Raw genomic sequence first — 20947 nt, 5'->3', positions numbered from 1 at the left:
TGGGTAGATGAAGCATAGGTGACGTGAGGGTCTGCAGATAGGATGGGGTGCTGGGAGGGGCAGGGACCACAGGCAGCACCACACAGGATGTCTTCACGCCCCTTTCGCTGACCCACCATGCAGTAGCTGGAAGCTGCAGGAGAGCCCCTTCCTCCTGCTGTGTCCCTCCAGGGCCCTTTACCGAAAAAGCTTAACAATGTGCTGACTTGAAAGGAGAAAGTCATTGTGCCGACTTTAAAGGAACTCTGGTCATTATCACTGAGCCTACTATGAAGGGTGAATTTGGAGCAGACTGGTAATAAATGGACACAGCACAACACTCAATAAGAAACATGATATTCATAAAGAGTATTAGCAGGTTCTAAAATGAATTCTCAGGATTTTCTGAGATATTTGGAACTGAGTATTTGCAGGAAGAAAAAATTTCCTGGAGAGAGAAGCCTTTATTTCCTAAATAAATTAAAATTGTTTAAAGATGAGTGAGAGCTACCACAAATTCATGCAGAGGCATTTCCAAAAGGACATCAGTAGAGACTTTAACACGCATGCTCTCAGAATGAGGAAGGCCAGTGGGGTTGATTCACAAACTTAACACTGCTCGAGGAAGCTAAGCTGAAGAGCACCACCCAAGGGCAACATGATACCAAACACAGCAACAGGCTCCCCATCGTTTAAGGCATTGCAGCTTGCCACACATATTACACACTTGATTCCACAAGTCTAGGAGATAAGACAGACATTATTATCCTCCTTTGGCACAGGAGGAAACTGGTTCAGAGGCTAGAACTCCAGTCCCCTTGCCCAGTGCACTTGCTGGTCTACCTCACTGCCTTTGTTTTTCAAAGCCCTGCTTCCAATTCCCCTCCCTCCAGGACGCCCTCCCTGACTAAGGCCAGACCGCTCTCCTTTTTCACTTAGCATTTTAAGGAAGTTGTTGCATAACATTGTGTGATGTCTAAGAACCGTGGTTCTCTAACTTTAGCTAAGCAGTAGAATCACCAAGGGGGCTTGACTATTGAGCCCACTCCCAGACCCAGAGTTTCTCATTTAGTGGGTATAGGACGAGGCCCCATAACAATTTGCATTTTTAACAAGTTCCCAGGTCCTGCTGAGGCTGCTGCTCTGGTCAGGTTACTAAAATTTGGGAACCATAGATTTAGAAGCCAGCAGAAATTTTTTTTTTTTTTCGAGACAGGCAGGGGGCGTCTCCCTCTGTCACTCCTAGAGTGCAGTCACAATCATGGAATTCATGGGCTCAAGGGATCCTCCCACCTCAGCTTCCAGACAGAATAGCCAGGACTACAGGCAGTCACCACCATGTCTGACTAATTTTTTAATTTTTTGTAGGACAGGATCTCACTATGTTGCCCAGGTTGATTTCAAACACCTGGCCTTAAGCCATGCCCCTACCTCAGCCTCTCAAAGAACTTGAATTATAGGCATGAGTGACATGTCCAGCTGAAGCTAGCAGAATGTTCACCCACATCCTAAATTCATATGTGCAAGTCTAGTATAGAGAGTGTGAAATGTTACTTTTCTCAAGCTAACACTCTCCAACAGTTAAGTCTCATTTTTTTTTTCCGGATGTTCAGGGTCCCTTCCTGCCAGGAGATTACCTCCCAGCTAGGCAAACATGATTTTGGCCTTCTTATTTCTTTGGCATGAGAAAGATCTGCTGTTCCTGTAAGTTTCCTGCTCTGTCCTTTCTAAGATAAGAACAGAGCATAGCCGGCCTACTATCACCATCATCACTGCAGCTCATGCTTGCCCAGGTGGTCTCGGCCCTTTCCCTCCATTGTCTCTTTGAATAGCTATAAGTTCCTGGCCAGGCACGGTGGCTCATGCCTGTAATCCCAGCACTTTGGAAGGCAGAGTGGGGTGGATCACAAGGTAAGGAGTTCAAGACCAGCCTGACCAACAGGGTGAAATCTCATCTCTACTAAAAATACAAAAAAACCAGCTGGGCGTGATGGCAGGTGCCTGTAATCCCAGCTACTCAGGAGGCTGAGGCAGGAGAATTGCTTGAACCTGGGAGGTGGAGGTTGTGGTAAGCCAAGATCGCGCCACTGCACTCCAGCGTGGGTGACAGAGCAAGACTCTGTCTCAAAAAAAAAAAAAAAAGAATAGCTGTAAGTAAAGGAGATTGCTGTTGTTGCTATTATTTTGGGAAGGAAGGGTTACCTTCATGATAGTCTTCTTCCAAGGAAAAACATGATGACCATTTGAGAGAAATATCCCTACTTAGAGTAGCTGTTTTCAACATAATACACATACACGACAATTTCTCTTCATTTATTAATTACATCAAGTAAAAACCTGAGACGCCTCTGTTTCTTACAACCTAATTTTCTTTTAAACAGAAAATGTCCTTCTTCAGTCATAAATCCAAATGTACTATAGAAACTGTGTCCTCAAACTGCCAATATGACATCCAGGGCAAACTTTTGATAAAAAAGACACAAACTCCTGGGTTTGTCATCAGTCAGCAGGTATGTATTTGCGGTGTCCCACATAGTATTTTGAAAAAATTTGAGTCAACCTTTTAAAATCAGGCATATTCGCATGAAAATCCAGATTTCCAGTTTTCTTGAAAAATGGTTAAAGCCAAGCCAGGTCCTGACTTTATACTTAACAACAAGCAGCTGCCGCTGATTCCTTTGGATAGGACATGTGCGTTCCAGTTCATTGCAGATCCCATCACACACGCTCACACCCCAGCCCTTACCTGCTTGTCCCTGGTGGGTCTTCAGACACAAGTTTGCATGTGTTTACACTTCTGATTTTATAGATCTGCTTGACTTATAAACTTGCAGTGTAATTTTTTAAAAAGAATTTAAATTCTTTTAGATAAATGTTAACAGGGTGTGATGAGAGCTGCCTTATGACTGTTCTCTACTTTGAAAGGAGAGGAAAGGTATCTCTCCTTTCATCTTCAATTCCTGAGCAAACCGGGACTGAAGTCCTGGGAACGTGAGGTCCAGAGGTCCTAGGTTTCAGAGACACAGATGTGGCAAGGCGAGTCAGAGGATGCCCTGATAGGAACTGTGAGAGAATAGAAAGGGAAAGACCATTAAGGAAAAGGGGACCCACGAATGAAGGGGAGAGAGGTCGAGGAAAGGGAAAGGGGAGACTTACCGCCGCCTCTTAAACCAGAAGGTGACGCCTACAATGAGCGCGAGGAGGAACAGCAGGCACGCCAGGACTGCCAAGACAATCAAGCCCACGGAGGCATGGCTCCCACCTGCTTTGGAGGAAAAAAGGCTGTCTCTTAGCACAGGACCCCTCCCTCTCTATATCCAGTCCCCTGGTCTGGGTACTTCTTATTTCCTCCTCCACTTAAAACACCCATTTCTATTCCTCATAAATGTAGACTCCCCATCTTGTTTTCAGAACCTGGGCATCCCAAATTCAGCCCACTCCAGCATTTGCTAGTGTAGCATAGACGGGAAGGGCAACAGCTTGGTAGCAAGGCAGACCTGAGTCTAAATCCAGCCCATCCACTTTCTATGCGGCTTCAGCAGTTAACCTATCTCAGCCTCCGTTTTCTCATCTATTAAGTGAGAAGAGCAGTACCTGCTCCAAAGAGAACTGTGCATGATGAGATGAGATACTATATGCAGATTCATTGGCCCCTACACAGGGAGCACTCAGCCAACCAAGCTATCTTTGCTAACCTGCCTTCCCAAAGGCCTGGCTCCCTTTTTGCCAAGCACTGAATCTTCCTGGAATTCTTTATTTGCTGCCTACCTCTAGATCCTTGAGTTTTGTAGACTTGTTTCTTCTTGTGTCTTTGAGACAGAAGAGAGACAGAACACTTTGTCTCGATCCTTTTTGACTTTGGGGTCTTTATTTCCCTCCTTCCTGTATCTGAAACCCCTCTATCCCTTCTACTGGGGGCCTCGTCTCTGAAACTCCTCTATCCTGGGTGTATCAAGCCATTGCCTTCCCCAGTGCCTCCCTCCATGCTGAGGACCACCTCCTGGCATCTCCAGCCTGGGCCCCAGCTCTTTCTCACCCCAGTAGAGGACGATGTCCTGGCCCTCTAGACTGCTGTGCTTCACCTGACAGGCCAGGCCGGCCGCCTCCCCAGCGGCCACCTCTAAGGTTGCTTGGAGATACCATGTCTCATCAGCATTGGGCAGGACGTCCCCTCGCTGAGTGCCCGGCTGCTCCTGCTCACCCCGCATCCACATCACCCACACAGGCTTTGGGTAGAATCCTGAGACATGGCACACCAGCAGCAGACGGCCAGGGCCAGGACTGGGGCCACGGGACAGCCAGGCCTTGGGCTTCACTGTATCCAACAAGGGAATGAGGGGATCTTAAAGTGAAAACTCTGCATTAGAGGCCCCAGGCCTCATACCAGGTTCATGCTCCCCACATGTTCACTTTGGAAATGAAGCCTCTCACAACTTTCAACCCATTTGTGCCACCTTCTTCAGGGAACCTGCCCTGACACTCTTTCTCCTTCTCTGGTCCCAGCCCCCTATAAATGCCTCTTGTCTGTTCTCCTATAACACCCTTTGTCCAGCAGCAACATATGTAGCTTATTTCAAACATTGTGTTAATTAACATCCCCCCACCAAGTAGGGATCCTACCTGCCTGACATTTTTCAACCCCAGTTGTTTATTAATTCAATTCATGGAACCCAAGAGGTGCTCAGCTGATGTCTGTGAAATGAATAAATACCCTCTCTCATCCAGCCCCTCCTGGGCCTTCCTCTCCTTTGAATGCTCAAAGGGATGAGAACCCTGGAATGGAGAAGCCCCGTTTGGAGCCCCGAAGTGGAGTGCAGGGGGTGAGGAAGGCAGGCTGACCTTGCTTCTCCAGTTCTGCCTTCCCTGACTCAAGTAGGCCACTGACAAATTTGGGGCAGATGTCATTAAGGAGCCAGTGCACTGTTTCCTTCGTCCCTTGGTCCTGGTTGAGCACTCGGACGACCGAGTTTACCATATCTGGGGCCTCTTGGGCTGGCTCCCAAGAAGATCCTAGGAAACTCAGGATATGTCTTCCTTGAAATGCTACATGGAAGAAGTTATTCGAGGCGTTCCCAGGGTCCACCTCACAGTCAGCAGACACCTGGACCTCCATGGGATCTGTGGAGAGGAATGGAGAGAGATCAAAGTAGGATTTAAAAGACTGGGAGAGATGAAAGAGAAGAAATTGATGTGCGGGTTATAATGGGGACCCAGACTTCAAGGGAAGGAGAATAAGTGATCTGGAGTAGGCAGGAACAAGGGACAGTTTGAAGAGTCAGAGGCTGGGACATCTCCCGGTAGAAGGGAAATCAGAAGAGGGTGGAGAGAGCAGAGAGTCTCATCAGGTGGAGCCACAGGCTCCCAGTTGAGCTTCTGTGGCCATTCTCTCCCCTTGGGTACCGGCCCAGGATCCTATCCCTCAGCTCACAGGCTAAGTGCAGCATTTTGGCGAATTCCTTCACGTCCCTGGTGAAGTTGTCTCGATAGACCCGAAATAACTGTTGCAGAGTCTTCCACTCCCGGTCGCTGAACGTGCCCTGGGACCAGGGCTTCAGGGGGCGGATGGTGTCCGAGCCGTTCCTCCAGCTGTGCGTCCGAAGCTCTCCCAGCCACGCCAACACGTCGGTGCGCGTCCAGCTGCTGTTGGCGAACGAGGAGATCTGGAGGTAGCGGAGGGGGAAAAGCCTTTGCGGGACTGGGAGAGAATGAAGACCCAAGGCGCGTAGCAAGTGGCCGGGAGACCAGACAGCGTAAAGAGAAGGAAGAAAGAAAGAAACAACAGGGAGACGAGCTTCAGGAGGGGCTGATGCCCGCGAGCTCTGAGCCGCGCTGCCTCTCCCGGAGCCAGGGAGCAGCGAGTGTTCTGGCGGGATCGCGCCGCTGCGTCCCGGGTCTCACCCGCCCCATGGGGCGTTGCCCTCCGTCCCTGCCCGGCTCCCTCTCTCCACCCTCCCGCGAGCGAGCGCGCCTGTCCACTCAACATGTGTCAGGCAACCCCTTTCCACTCACCTTCAGCGCTTCCCCAAGCCTGGAGGAGCCCGCAGAGCAGCAGAAACAGCAGGCACCCCATGTCGCCGGGCGTGGGGACCTCGCGGAACCGCGCCGCGCTCTGACCTGCGCACTCTTCTCCGCTCCCGCTCAGCCCACGTGCTTTTCGGCCTGGGTGCCGGCCAGTTCCCAAGCCCGGACGCCGGCGGCCTTCCTCCCTCGGCGTGTCTGCGGTTGGCTGCTTCTGCTGAAGGGCGCCCTCGCGGTTAGCGGTGCGAGCTGCAAAGAGGTCGGGGTCCCAGGAGTCCTGGCGCCGCCGCTCACTTCAGTAGGTTTCACAGCCCACGGGTCTTAATCCGTTTCAACGGAGACTTTGGGTCAGCGTGTGGGACGCTTTCCAACCATTATTTAAGTTTTAGAAGCAGGACATAAGATGGTATCTGTGTTACAATTCGGACCATGGTAAAATTGCAAAGGGAAAAGGGAGCAAAGTCCTTGCATTAGCAGTTTAGGTGTCTCTAGGTGGAATGATAATGACTGATTTAAATTTGCTTTACACCTTTATGTTTTCCAAAATTTCTCAAGTGTAAATATCACATTTACAATAAAGTAAAAGCATAAAAATTAATTTCCTCAGTTGCACATTGAGAGGATTGGACTAGGTTGGCTACGATTCTTTACCAGTCATATCCCAGGATTCCTCCACCCCAGTGTTTCCCCAGCCTCTCTTTCTCCCTGTCATGGTCCTGGCTCTCCCCTCCCCGGCCTCTGCTGTGTCTTCCCTGACTCCCTTTTGCGGACGCGTCCCCAGACTCCCTTCGTCCTCTTCTCCTCCCTGGCCTCTGCCCACTCACCTTCTCCTCTGGCTCCTCACTCATTCACTCCCCAAATATGCGCCTCCTTTTTAAAGAACAAGTATAAGATGACAGTGTGTACCTGGACAGCCAACTCCCCATTTCTCACATAGAAAATAAAAAGTGACCAAAAATCGTGGTTCCAAAGCTTAGATCACCTTGAGGAAAATAGCCCCTCTTTGGCACTCAGAACCTGGGCAGCAGCCTGACACCTCCCTCTCCCTCACTCTTTTTATCCAATCTATCACTAACTAATCTCTATTTCACTTCTTTTCAAATATCTCTCGAATAAGTTCCTTTCTCTACTTTTCCACTGTCACCACCGTCTAACCTCTTGCCTAATCTCCTGAAGTAGCATTCTTGGGGTAGAAAATCATTGGCACAGCCGGCAAGATTATGCAGCCTCTAGCCCTGGTGTCTACCTTTTGACATCACCTCACACCCCAGCATCCTTTGCTCTGTACTTCAGCCCGGCTGTGATTTCAGTTCCTCCACTGTGCAAAACCTCTTCCTACCTAAGGTCTCCACACAAATTCCCTCTACGCGAAAGCTCTTGGCCCTCTCCTCACCTCACCCCCTCCCAGTGCCTAGTTATTTCCACTCAGATATCAGTTCCAAGGTCACTTCCTCAGGGAAGTCCTTCCAGATCTGTCAGGCTATGTGACCCCAGGCAGGAGAAGCAGAGCAGTTACCACCACTGCTTGTTGTAAGGGTTAAAACATTTGTGTCTACTTCTCCTGTTGTTTTTAAATGAAGTTATGTCCAGAACGCCATGCTTGAGAGCCTGTTTTATCTTCATTTCCTTGAACTGTCTGGGGGCTTTCAGAGCTCAGAAAGTTCCCAGATGTACTTAAATAAACAAGGCATGGGAATCTGGCCAATTCCCGTGTCTGCTCTTTAATAAATAATTTCAAGGACGTAGTTACAAAATGAAGTTCGCTCTCAAGAGGGGGGTCTGTGTGCCAATACAGTATCCTTAAATGAACTTGTTATATAACCAGGCGTAATAAAAAACCAGTGTAACACAGTCTTGATGAAACAGACAGGCTTCTGCATCTGACTTGTGCCTACCCGCGCTGCTGTACCGCCGGTGTTGATTGCAAGATTGCTGTTTGGGTATGATACCAACCTATGTATATATTTGTAAATAAACCTTTTTCTTATTCCTATTTCTCGGCTGCTGTTTTTCCTTCCCACGAACCTGTCTGTTCAAATTAAATCCAAGCTTGGTACTAACTGAAACTGAAACAAATTGGCGTAGTCGGCAGGATTCGGGGAGGAGGGAGAATAACATGCCTCTTTTTAAGCGAGAAATTAAAGCTGTAACTTGTGATATTCCAGGGTGGGATGACCCCACCTTCTCATCAGTAGCTCGTATTTGGGCTTGTGCGACAGGATTAAGTGAGAATTGGGATGGTCGCTTGCGATCTGCTGACCCTATGCAGGTGTGTGAAACATTAGAGTTGGTTCCAGTGGAGAAAGGAAAAGAAATGGCAGCTATAAGTCGCCGAGGTTGGATCTTGTTATCTACATATTGAAAGCAATATATAGACAGACAGAAGGTTATGCAAGAAAAATTGCAGCTGGAAAAAGAGTTGGTGGATTTACAAAGCCAACTGTCTATGTTACAATGTCAAAACTTTATTTTGGGAGATCAGGTCAGAACGTATCAGGGGGTAGCTGAAAAAGCTGCAGTGCGTTGTGCTCAGTACAAATATCGTAAAAGGAAGGGAAAGGTAAATGCTCAGAAGGTTCATGCAGTCATTGCTACCGCTAAGGCTGATTGGGATCCAGACACAGTGGGAACATGATGGGTGGAAAATTCGAGATAAATCATTATGGGGAGCAGAAATATGGCAAAATATATGGATTGTTTTACAATGTACTAATGTTTCTGTTTTTCATGTAGATGCTCACACCTCTTTGGATTCTGTTGAAAAATTACATAACAAAAAGGCAGACGATTTAACTAAAATTAGTTCCAATACCCATGCTGAAGATTATCTAAAGTGTGCCCAATGGATACACGAGCATACTAGTCATACTGGGGCAAAAACCATGTACAGGTGGGCTAATCAAAGAGGAATTTATCTCCCGCTTGATATTTGTAAAACTATTACATATCAGTGTCCTGTATGTAATCAGGAAAGGTTGCAGCAAGTAACCAGAGAATTAGCCCGAGGAAAACAATCTGCTCAAATTTGGCAAATTGATTATGTAGGTCCGCTGCCCATGTCCAAAGGCTGTGCTTATATTTGTACCATTGTTGACACGTATTCTGGTGTTCTTATTGGATTTCCTTATAAAAGAGCTACTCAATTTAATACTTTAAAAACCTTGGATTATATACTATTATACTATGGAACTCCTTTACAAATTCAAAGTGATAATGGATCCCATTTTACAGGTAAGTTAATAACAGATTACTGTACCAAACATAACTTAGAATGGATATATCACATTCCTTATTATCCCCAAGCTGCAGGTCTAATAGAACGAATGAATGGTTTATTAAAGGAAAAATTACAGAAGTTAGGAAGCCCTTCATATTATGCTTGGAAAGATTTCTTGTTAACTGCTTTAATGCAATTAAATAACCGCCCGTTAACCAGTGGGCAAACTCCATTACAACAAATGTTAAACACATCGCCCTTATTGGAAGTTAAATCTCAAGCTACCAAAGTCACCAATCTCACTATTACTTGGTGGAATTTCATCCGAATGCTATACAACCTTGGAATGCCACAAATGCAGCAGCAGGATATGACCTTTTTACTTATAACACTATAAAATTAACCGCACAAACACAACAGGTTATACCTACTGGAATTGGCCCAAAAGTTCCTTCAGGTTATTATGGTCAGCTTGCTGCTCGTTCAAGTTTAGCTTTAAAAGGTATGATGATTGTGGGAGGGATCATTGATGCTGCTTATTATGGAGAAATTAAATTTTTAAGTTACAATTCTTCTGATACTGATATTATTTTACCTAAAGGACACCGAGTTGCCCAAATTTTGTTCATTCCTGTTCTACAGACTTTAACTTGGGAAGCACAAAAATATCCTCCATTGCCTGAACATCTTGGTTTTGGTAGCACTAATAAAGCTACCGCTGGACACGTATGGGTGCAGACAGCCCCTGATAAGCCCCTCCAGTCCGGTGAAGTAGTAGCCAAAGGAAAAGACAATTGTGTATATGTTCTCATCCCTCCAGCAGACACTCCTGTTTTAGTACCGTCTAATCATTTATATTACTGATCATAGTATTTTATAGGTTTCTTGCTTCTTGGATTCCACAACATCCATCCAGTTCTTCCTTTTGCGCCAGGAAATATTTTGACACTGCAATCAAATTCCACCACAGAACTGTTATTGAGATGGGGATGGAAAAATGATACAACAAACCTAACGCAAGATAATTTCATTTGTCCTCCTAATGAAGAATGTTTGAACGTGAACTTTACCGTGAGTGGAAGTAATCTGTTAACATGGAAAGGACAGTTTCCAGTTAGAAGAGTGCTATACAGTGATAATCCTGTTCACATAAATATTACTTCTGTTGTTAATATTACATGTTGCATGGTAGATTTACGCTCCTTAATGCATATGTCTCAGAAACAAGCAGCTACATATATAGAGAGAGAAATATTACCTACCTGTAATGACACTAATTTCTCTATTTTTGCGAATGCTACCACTTATCTATTATGTCACAATAGTACTGCAATCATCGGTTGTATTGATTGGGCTGATTACATGCACATAATCATTGGAAAAATTTTTAACAAAACTCAACCAACTTTGGTGCGCATTCCACAATTATTGCACCCCCCCCTTTAGAAGTATATTTAAACCTATCAGTTATTCTATATCAAAATAAACAACTTAATTAATCCTTACAAATACTAACTAAGCAATTAGCTCAACATAGAATACAAACTACTATTGTTAGAAATACTCTCCAAAGTTATTCACATGCTATTGCAACAGATAGTAATCATAACTGGTGGGATTGGTTGTTTGTCCATCCTAAAGTACCATATCGTTTTCTCCCACTTTATAGTTTCTTTTTTATTGAAATTATACTCAGTATTTGTAGCTGTAGTTGTAGTCTATATGTATATAAGCAAATTAAGTCTTTGCATACCTCTGTGTTACATGCTCATCTTGCTTACAGTCGTTCTGGCCATACGTAAGGGCCGAGAATGTAAGAGTTAAAACATCTGTGTCTACTTCTCCTGTTGTTTTTAAATGAAGTTATATCCAGAACTCCATGCTTGAGAGCCTGTTTTATCTTCATTTCCTTGAACTGTCTGGGGGCTTTCAGAGCTCAGAAAGTTCCCACATGTACTTAAATAAACAAGGCACGGGAATCTGGCCAATTCCCGTGTCTGCTCTTTAATAAATAACTTCAAGGACGTAGTTACAAAATGAAGTTCGCTCTCAAGAGGGGGGGTCTGTGTGCCAATACAGTATCCTTAAATGAACTTGTTATATAACCAGGCGTAATAAAAAACCAGTGTAACACAGCCTTGATGAAACAGACAGGCTTCTGCATCTGACTCGTGCCTACCCGCGCTGCTGTACCGCCGGTGTTGATTGCAAGATTGCTGTTTGGGTATGATACCAACCTATGTATATATTTGTAAATAAACCTTTTTCTTATTCCTATTTTTCGGCTGGTGTTTTTCCTTCCCACGAACCTGTCTGTTCAAATTAAATCCAAGCTTGGTACTAACTGAAACTGAAACACTTGTACACGAGCTGGCTTTGAGAACCTGTCCTCTCAGCATGTAGCAGAGCTCATCATTCTAGAAATGGCCATATGTCTGTCTCCCTCTGTGTCCTCTTCTAAATCAGCCAGAGAGATGCTAGAATGCAAGGATAGTGTCTCTGTATTCTGGGTCCTCCCATTCTGCTAACATTAATGTTTCCCTTCTCCCACATCCTGTTGCAGCAAGATTCCTGGAGAAAACAGGCTTCTGCACCACACTCTAGACTGGGATCTTGTAGACAGCCCTAACCCAGACTATCTAATTATGCGTAATTTGCCCAAAACACCTTAAAATAACATAGTAACATGTTCTTGTAACCAATAAGGTGTTAAGTGATTAAATTTGGTTACACAATTGCTGAAGTAATGGATAGGAGGGAAGCTATGAGGATGGAAGTAAAAAGAAAAATAATTATATGAATCATGGGGCAATATTTTTATCTTTGCATTCTTCAAATTTCCAAGCTCCTTTTAAAAACTTGAACCGTTCTGTTTAGTTTATGTATATCTTAAAAATTGTAAGTGCTAACATTCTTGCACACTTAAAGACAAGAAGCTAGTTTGTGTGTGTGTGGTTTTGTGTTTTTGTTTGTTTATCCACAGAGGCCAGGCAGTATTACCTTCAGAAGTTAGGGCTATCTGGAGTTATACTGATGTTTTTTCCAAAGGTCAGTTGAGTCAGACACTTTTTGACTATTGCGTATTTCCCGGTTTTTTTTTTCTGGGAAAAGAACCATTGAATTATGAAATGTTTTGCAATATGTTACTGAAAAAAAAATCATCTTTTATAACAAGACTAACTCAGAATACCCTAGCACCCTTGATTTATTCAAGGCCTCAAAATAAACCCATGGTGGGTACTACATGATCTCACCTATATGTGGACTCTAAAATAGTAAAATTTTATGGAAACAGAGTGGGATAGTGGTTTCCAAGAGCTGGAGGGAAGGGGCAAATGCATTAATTTTGGTCAAAGGGCTTCCATTATACAGGACAAATGAGTTCTGGAGATCAAATGCATAGTATGGTGAAGATAGTTAATAATACTGTATTGCATACTTATAATTTGCTAAGAAGACAGATCTTAAATCTCCTCACCACACACAAACACATGCATGCACACATGTGCACAAAATAGTAACTATGCAAAGGTAATGGGTATGTTAACTAGCTTAATTGTGATCATTTCACAATTGTTAAAAAAATACTTAGACAAATTAAATTTGGCAGAGTTTACTTGAGCAAAGAAATAATTCATGAATTGGGCAGCACTCTGAACCAGTAAAGTTTGAGAGAGTTCCACCAGTTTAGTGGACAGGCAGCATTTATAAACAGAAAAAGAAAGTGACATTCAGAAATGGGCTGATCTTGAACTCCTGTCCTCAAGTAATCTTCCTACTTCTGCCTCCCAAAGCGCCAGGATTATGGGTATGAGCCACCATGTCCAGCCTCTAATAACTTCTTAATTGTCATCATAGCATCAGCTTTTCTACATAGGAAACCTTTTATACAATCAGAAAACATACAAAGTATTACAAGAACATTCCAATACCTCATTGAGGGTAGAAATTGAAATTCAGTCTGTCTGTGAATGGTCAAGTGATCCCTCAAACAGTGGAAATACACCACCTAAAGTTTTGATTGTCTTATCAGAATTATGGATTTGACAAGCCAAACAGTGGCTATAAATCGTTTTATCACTTTTAGAAGAGTCATTCCACCAATATTTCTTCACAATTTGGATACTTTTATCTCTTTCATAATAAGTCGTGGAGTGCAGAGCTTTTGACAATGGAAACTTTAAGGACTCAGGAAGAAGCAGGCAGCCATCCAGGTTCTCCATGAATCTATGCTTACCATTGGATTTACATCCTCTTAAATGTCTATTCTCTTTCTCCAATTCAGGTGCATAGCACTGTTTGTTAAATAAGTTATCACAGGTAATTTGACTTAACTCAATCTTATGGAAGTTCATTCAAATTGCATAGCTTAATAATTTCAGTACTGGCTGACTTAGCAGGAAAATCTGCCAGGTCATTTCCTTGGTATTAATTCTTGTTCTGCTTGTTGTTGGGTTAGGAGTTTTGTGAACCAGTCACTTACTCCACTAAAATTCTGGGAATTCTTGCACAGTCCAATGGTGTGATCTTAAAGTTATCAGAAACCTGTACTTGTTAGTCTTTTTCATGAATCTCCATGAAGATGAAACACTTTAGGCTTACAGTTACTCAGGAAACTATCAAGTAAATAATTAACCACCCTGTAAATGACAAGACTTGAAATGGCTATGGTTAAATATATGATTACAGTTCATTACAGTAATGATGCAATTGACTAAGTGTTTTGGTTATCTCTGTTGCATAAAACATTTTAAGATAGTAACTAGAATTATGATTGTTAGAGTTATACTGTAAAAACCGAGCGAGTTAGAAGGAAAAGCCACTCTCTCAGTTTCAAATTATGAGTCCTTTATTCAGCCGGCAACTGAGAGTCAGCTAACACTCAAAATCTCTCAGCCCCGAGGAAGGGGCTTGATTTCCCTTTACACTTTGATTTAGGTAGGGGAGGGGGCAGCCTAGCTGAAGGGGAATTTTACAGAAGCAGAAGAAGCAAGTTAGTAGGAGGACGCTGGTCACCAGGTGGCAGGAGGTTCCCAGGATTGATGGTTGCTAAGGATATTTCCATACAATCACTAAGGGGGGTATGGGGGGAACTTTCCAAACAATCAATCACCGAGGAAGGTATTCACAACAGCAGGTAGACTTGCCAAGCAGGATGCGGTTACAATGGTTACAGGTACTATGAACAGTGGGAACCACTCTTAACGGTTCAAAGCTTTGAGTGCAGGTGACCCAGTAATGCACCTGAGGGGTTGTGGCAGGGAGGGAGAGGCTCTAGAGAGCTTGTCAGGTTTGCAGCTAAGATGGAGCCAGTTAGGTTAACCCAGGTTAGGTTATTACACTACCAGGATTGTTAGATTTCTGTAACCTATATACAGTCTCTGAAACACATTAATAACATATTGATGCAAATAGAACTCAAAGAAAATTTATTACTTTTATTATTTGACAGCGCTTATAATATGTCAAATAAGCCCAGTTATTTTAACATCTCTCTTTTTATCAGGAGAGGTATTTCTTTGAAAAGTTCCAAAAGTCCATCGTGAAAATACGAAAGTTAATTTGAGATCCAGAAAAAGACTTAATTTAGAATTTGACTTTAGAAATTTATCAAAAATACCAAAGAGTTAAAATATTTGCTTAAAATAGGATCACAGGTCACTGTGAACAATTCATTTCTTTAACCAAGGTAATAATTAAAAGACTTCAAAAACAAATATAGAAAGTTACATAGTTATAGAAAAACCTAAGCTCTTTTAGTAGAGAAGTCTCAGTGTTCTTAAGTAATCAAAAACCTAAAAAAGACAACATAAAGCAAAGGAAATTATCTTGGTAAAACACAGAATCTTTGTTTTTTGGGCCAATTACCTAAAAGGTAAAGAAAGACCTTTCACAATTTCCTATTTAGAGCACATATATACTCCAAAAAAAAAGTGTTGTTTTAACAGGAGGATCAAATTCTAGTTTTCTATCAATGTATTTTTATATTAATGCTCGATTTTTAGAAAAACATATAAATATTTCCATTCACATACATAAACATATAGACAAAAAAAGAACTTAAGAGTTTTTATTCCAAAATTTTAGCCATGTACCAGGTACAATAATCCAAAACCACTAATTTATTAAAGAGTATCTGAGCTCAAATTGTTTTTTAGTCCATAGAACAAGATTTCCAACTTAGATGACTAAAGCTTTTGACTAATAATTATTAAAGAGACTTTTAAGATTTTTTTCATTTGCCTTTCGTAAGGAACCTTTAAAGAGACAGACTTTGATTTAAATGTTTAGACCCTTCTATGTGCCAATTAAAGAATGTATCACCTTTCTTTTTTAGCATTTTAGATCCTTTCTTTTCTAATGCACCTCATAAGTGAATATTTTTAACCAGGTTAAAACTTCCACATTGTGGTGACTGTAATTCTAAGTTGTTCTTACTAAGGTTAACCAGTTTTTCCAAAAATGTAGAGGTTCTAGGCTCACAATTTTCGTACAAAATATTAGCTATTGTCCCAGAAAATGTAGTGTTAGGCTTCTTATGTTTGGAGGAACTCATTTTCAAAAAGTATTTACCCAAGATCCCAAACTGGAACCAATGCAGTTAGTTATCAGATACAATCCAATCCTGGATCCAGGTCAGTAAAGTATCCTCAAATAAAGTCAAAGAGCTCACAACACAATTCCATGGAGCTTGAATCTGGAAATAAACTTACCCAGATCCCAGTTGTTTTGAGAGATCAGTGGGCACATTGAACTCTAGCAAGTACCTTTACTTGGTAACTCAGTGATCCTGTGGGTTACTAGAGGTCTACTTCAGATTTCACTTCTTACATCAATCTATTAAAAGAAAAACTTTAGACAAATTAAATTTAGTAGAGTTTATTTGAGCACAGAAATGATTCATGAATTGGGCAGCACCCTGAACCATTCAGAGAGCTCCATCCAGCAACATGGACAGGCAGTATTTATAAAGAAAAAGGAAATTACATACATAAATAGCCTGATTGATTACAGCTCTGAATTTGCCTTATTTTAACACGTTTGAGCAGTTTGCAGCCCATAATTGGCTGCTATGATTGGCTGAGGCTCAGTTACTTGTTTGGTTGGTTGGTTTTTTTTTTTTTTTTAGACAGAGTCTTGCTCTGTCACCTAGGCTGGAGTGCAGTGGCACAATCTCAGCTTACTGCAACCTCCACCTCCCAGGTTCAAGCAATTCTTCTGCTTCAGCCTCCCAAGCAGCTGGGACTACAGGCATGTACCATCATGCCCATTTTTGTTTTGTTTTGTTTTGTTTTTAGTAGAGATAGTGTTTCACCATGTTGACTAAGATGGTCTAGAACTTCTGACCTCAAGTAATCCACCCACCTCAGCCTCCCAAAGTGCCAGAAGAACAGGCATGAGCCACCTGCTGGTTACTTGTTATAAGAATATACTCTCAAGTTATGTTGAAGTTTGTTTACATATTGTTTACATATTAAGTTAGGTTATACTTCATACAGAGCCAGCTTTAGGTCAAATTTAATTTAACACAATGTATACAAATATCAAAATACCAAATTCTATGCCTTAAATATATACAATTTGTATATGTTAATGATATCTCAATCAAGCTGTTTAAAACAAACAAACAAATAAAAGCCCATGGTGGGATCAAAGTCAATCCATAGTGCTTTCTGCTTTTCCCAAGGACTGGCTGTGATCTATGCCCTTAGATTAAACATTTCTTTCACTTTTAAAGTATTTTTAGTTTCCAAAGACCTTTCTCATATACCACTTTGTTTAATCCCCACAGCAACTATGAGAGATAGGGATTACCATTCTTAATTTGTAAATGTGGAAACTAAATCAAAGAGAAACTAAATCTAATTAAATCCAAAGTAACACACGGTTAATGATTCAGGGATGCAGTTAGAATTTTGATCTTCTAACTCCGGGTTCAGCATATTTTATTTCTTATAGCTACATTCTGAGGTTGCACCTTCCCCTCTGAGGAGGTGTTTAAGTGATATGACTAGTGTGGTTTCTTTTTTTTTTTTTTTTTTTTTTTGGTATTCTATAATCCTAGGCCATCACAGCTGGAGAAGGCATAAGAGTTACTTGGATGGGTGGAACACAGAACTAGAATCAAAGAGTTACAAATGATTTGAGTAAAAATAGCTACAGAAATTATTTAAGGTATAAGAAGCCCAAGTAATATGATGGCAGTGTATTTTTTTTTCCTTTTATTAGTGAGAGGAATAACGGGTGCCGCCTGCTTACTACTGATTAGCTGTCTGGCATCAAAGTCTCCTGTCTCTCTGGATTGTATTCTGATTGGTTCTGATTGCCATATGTTGATTGGCTTAGTTCTCTTTTAACAACCAGCATTACGTTTTGATTCTTTTTTTACTCCTAGCCATACTGTTCAGTTGGCTGGCTTGATTTAAGTTTCTAAAATAAAACTTTCCCATTGATCTCCAAACTACTTTTTGTTTGCTCTAACTGATGTATGTGAATCACACACCCATATCACTACCTGAAATTAAGTGGCTCATTTATATCACATATTTATTTACTGATACTGATCTCTTGCCTCTGTTCTTACTTAATACTCTGTCTCCAGTGCCTACTACACTGATTAGGACATTATAAATACTCGCCTGGGCATGCTGCCTCATGCCTATATTCACAGCACTTTGGGAGGCCGAGGTGGGTAGATCACCTGAGGTCAGGAGTTTGAGATCAGCCTGGCCAACAGGGTGAAACCCTGTCTCTACTAAAAATACAAAAATTAGTCAGGCATGGTAGTGCATAATTCCAGCCACTCAGGAGGCTGAGGCAAGAGAATTGCTTGAACCTGGGAGGCAGAGGTAGCAGTGAGAAGAGATCACACCACTGCTCTCCAGCCTGGGCTACAGAGCAAGATCATCTCAAAAAAAAAAAAAAAAAAAAGAAACTCAATAAAAATTTGTTAAATAAATTTCCAAGCACATATCCTATGTCTGCAACTATTGTAAGTGCTTTATGGCCATTTTCTTATTTAATCCTGGTAAAGACTCTACAAGGAGAATTTAGGCAATCAGTACATGTTTTTGAGATGAAGGAAGTAGGATAGAGTAAAGAAAAGCAGAGTTTCAGCCCTGAAGAAACTATAGAGATAGTGAGTGCAAGCATGTTTGTGGGTGGAGGATGTGTGGAGAATGTTTCTGCATGTAGACACAGTATGACAACATCAAAAGCATAGCAGGCATTGCTGGATAAAATAGAAGCCTAGGAGCTGTGAATCCCACCCTAAGAGTGTATACCACTGTAGATACACTCTTTATATGTTCTACCAGTAAACAAAGAAGAAATGTGCCCAGTAGGCTAAGGTCATATAGCAGAGTCAGAGAATCTAAAGTTGGATCCAAAGAGTTTCATACCACTTGTGTAGACCCACAGCGGATAGAGACCTACCATGCACCATAAATTGAAACTATGTGTATCATATAAGCAATCCAGTCTAGATTTGACCTAGTAATTCCACACCTCTGATTTTATTTATTTGGGTATTCTCTTTTTTTCATAGTGTAGCTAAAGGTTTGCCAATTTTGTTTAGCTTTCTAAAAGAAACGGCTTTCCATTTCATTGATTTTTTTTCTACTGTTTTTGGTCTGAATTTCATTTATTTCTGCTCTGATTGTTATTATCTCTTTTCTTCTACTAATTTTGACTTTGGTTTGTTCTTGGTTTCTAGTTTTCTAAGGTGCATCATTAGATTATTTGTTTGAAGTCTGACCTAGCAATTCCGCTCCTGAATACTTGTATAAAAATGCATGTCTATGTGTGTCAGGAGGTATGTACAAAAGTGTTCACAGCTACGTTGTTTCTAATGACCCCAAACAGAAACGTTTTCATATATTAACCCAAGAGTAGTTGTACTTTTTATAATTAAAACCCCAATATTTTTCATTAGTTTTGTGATTTTCTCATTGTTTTAATGGTTGCTTCTCCATCTTATCTTCTATATCTCTTTAGCTTCACTGTATAATTTCCTTCTCTTCATCTCTGCTATGGGTTGAATATGGCTTGTCCCCACCAAAACTCATGTTGAGGCTTGGTCCCTAATGGGGCAGTGTTTTGAGGTACTACCTTTAAGACATGATTTTAGAATTAAAAAGTCATTAAGATGAATTAATGTCTTTCTGATGAGACTAGATTAGTTCTGGTGGAAACAGATTAGTTCCTACAAGAGGAGGTTCATATAAGGCAGGGTTACCTGTCCTGTTTTGTCCATTTTTGCACATGCCCAGTCCCCCTTCCATTTCTCCACCATATTTTGACACAGTACAAAGCACTCACCAGAAGATCAGATGCAGCCAGCCAATCTTGAACTAAATAAACTTTTTTTCTGTATAAATTAGCCAATCTCAAGCATTCCATTATAGCAACACAAAATGGACTAGGATAATCACTCAATGCATTTTTGAGCACTTTCTTCAGAGCTACCTTCTACTTTCCTAAATTTACCACCAACTATCCCTGATCTGCTGTTTATTTTTAACTTGTCCTTTGATTTGTTAATATTTTTCACTTTTTGAAAATACAATTTTTTAACCTCTTTTTGTTCTTTTTATCATACTGTCTTCTATCACATTATGGTTTCTATTTCTTCCTTTTGGTCATGAAACATTTTAAGCATACTTACGTCTTTCTTATTGCCTTATTACCCTTAACTATTTGGATGTAAATTTTCTTATTGTAGCTGTTGACTCTTTTCCCAATGTAACTTGTGCTTTCTCTTGTGCCCTCATCTTCATAGCCATTTTTGTTAATGTTTATTGTCTTGCTTTGTGGAAGTACCATCCTTTAGGTTATGAAAAAGTTCATGTAGAACTATTTTTCAATTGCTTTTGCCAAGGCCCCAGGAATGACAATGGCTCTGGACCAGTTCTTGTGTTTCTCAGCTTTTGGTTCACACTCTATGAAAACAACAAAATACTGAGGCTCCAAACAAGTGAATGTCACATGCCTGGGCTTTTCATTTCTCCAATATCCTCTTTTTGTTTTTCTTCATTAACCCAGAGCCCTAGCAATTTTTCTCATCACTTCCCAGGACCGGTGGGCAAGGTTTTTTTGTTCTTTTGTTACAAACTTTACACTTATTAGAGGACCTAGTTTTATGCAGGGGACCTCTTTTGCAGAGTGTCCCGCTATCCCAAGGTAAAGTCTTCTGTCCCTGCATGGACATTAGTCCCCATCACCTCGGCAAAACCAGTACCAATCACTATGAGCTGCTGCTCTGTCAGCTCACTATTTAATACTTCTCTTTGTTATAGGAAGGCTCCCTTGAGCTCAGCTGTGTTGTTTTAAATCTTGAGATTGCATTTCTCTCAGCATTTACAAGTCTTTGGAGTATGCATTGGGATGGGGAGGCTGTCTCTATTATCTTACTCTGCCTTGTTTCCAGGAATTGTCCAACTATAATGTTTCATGTTATATTGTTTTGAGCACTTTGACTGAAGAAGAACATTTACAATTACAGCCTGTCTAGAAGAGGTCCTACAGAATGAGGAAAGTCCTTAAATTATCAAAAGGAAGAACCATTTAAAGGACTAGCCACTATTTAAAAGTCTTTCTGGAAGAAATGGAAACTCACTTTTCAGTTCCTTGGGCTGGTGACATTAAGCCCAATGTGTGAACGTTACCAAAAGGCAAACTTTAGTGCAACTGAAAATTATATAGCTGTTAGAGTTATCCAGTAAAGATGGTCTG

At 41.5% G+C, this 20947-nt stretch overlaps 1 protein-coding gene and 1 long non-coding RNA gene across 7 annotated transcripts; one reads left to right on the top strand and one right to left on the bottom strand.

Moving 5' to 3' along the window:
* Window positions 1–2277: 2277 nt before the first annotated feature.
* Window positions 2278–6101, bottom strand: CD1D (CD1d molecule). 6 transcript variants are annotated; one of them, XM_064370397.1, is made up of 6 exons: window positions 5989–6101; window positions 5408–5674; window positions 4819–5097; window positions 4016–4321; window positions 3136–3244; window positions 2278–3042 (listed from the first exon to the last, which is right to left on the bottom strand). In XM_064370397.1, exons 1-6 carry the CDS (start codon window positions 6047–6049, stop codon window positions 3021–3023), a joined length of 1044 nt encoding a protein of 347 aa, XP_064226467.1. In that variant the 5' UTR covers window positions 6050–6101; the 3' UTR covers window positions 2278–3020. The 6 variants fall into 6 exon arrangements, with proteins under 6 accessions (XP_064226467.1, XP_012305176.2, XP_012305177.2 ...); XM_012449753.3 differs by having other exon boundaries at window positions 3136–3241; XM_012449754.3 differs by having other exon boundaries at window positions 4016–4294.
* A 1408-nt stretch (window positions 6102–7509) lies between these two features.
* Window positions 7510–11491, top strand: LOC110567347 (uncharacterized). The gene is made up of 2 exons (XR_010340264.1): window positions 7510–7937; window positions 8731–11491. It is a non-coding gene; the product is annotated as an uncharacterized LOC110567347 (long non-coding RNA).
* Window positions 11492–20947: the final 9456 nt, after the last annotated feature.

This window comes from Aotus nancymaae, unplaced genomic scaffold, assembly GCF_030222135.1.
Source record: "Aotus nancymaae isolate 86718 unplaced genomic scaffold, 86718_ANA_hifiasm-v0.15.2.pri h1tg000108l, whole genome shotgun sequence".
Classification (NCBI taxonomy): Eukaryota; Metazoa; Chordata; class Mammalia; order Primates; family Aotidae; genus Aotus; species Aotus nancymaae.
Note: the sequence above shows the minus strand (reverse complement) of the source record. Positions and strands in the feature narration are given on the sequence as shown.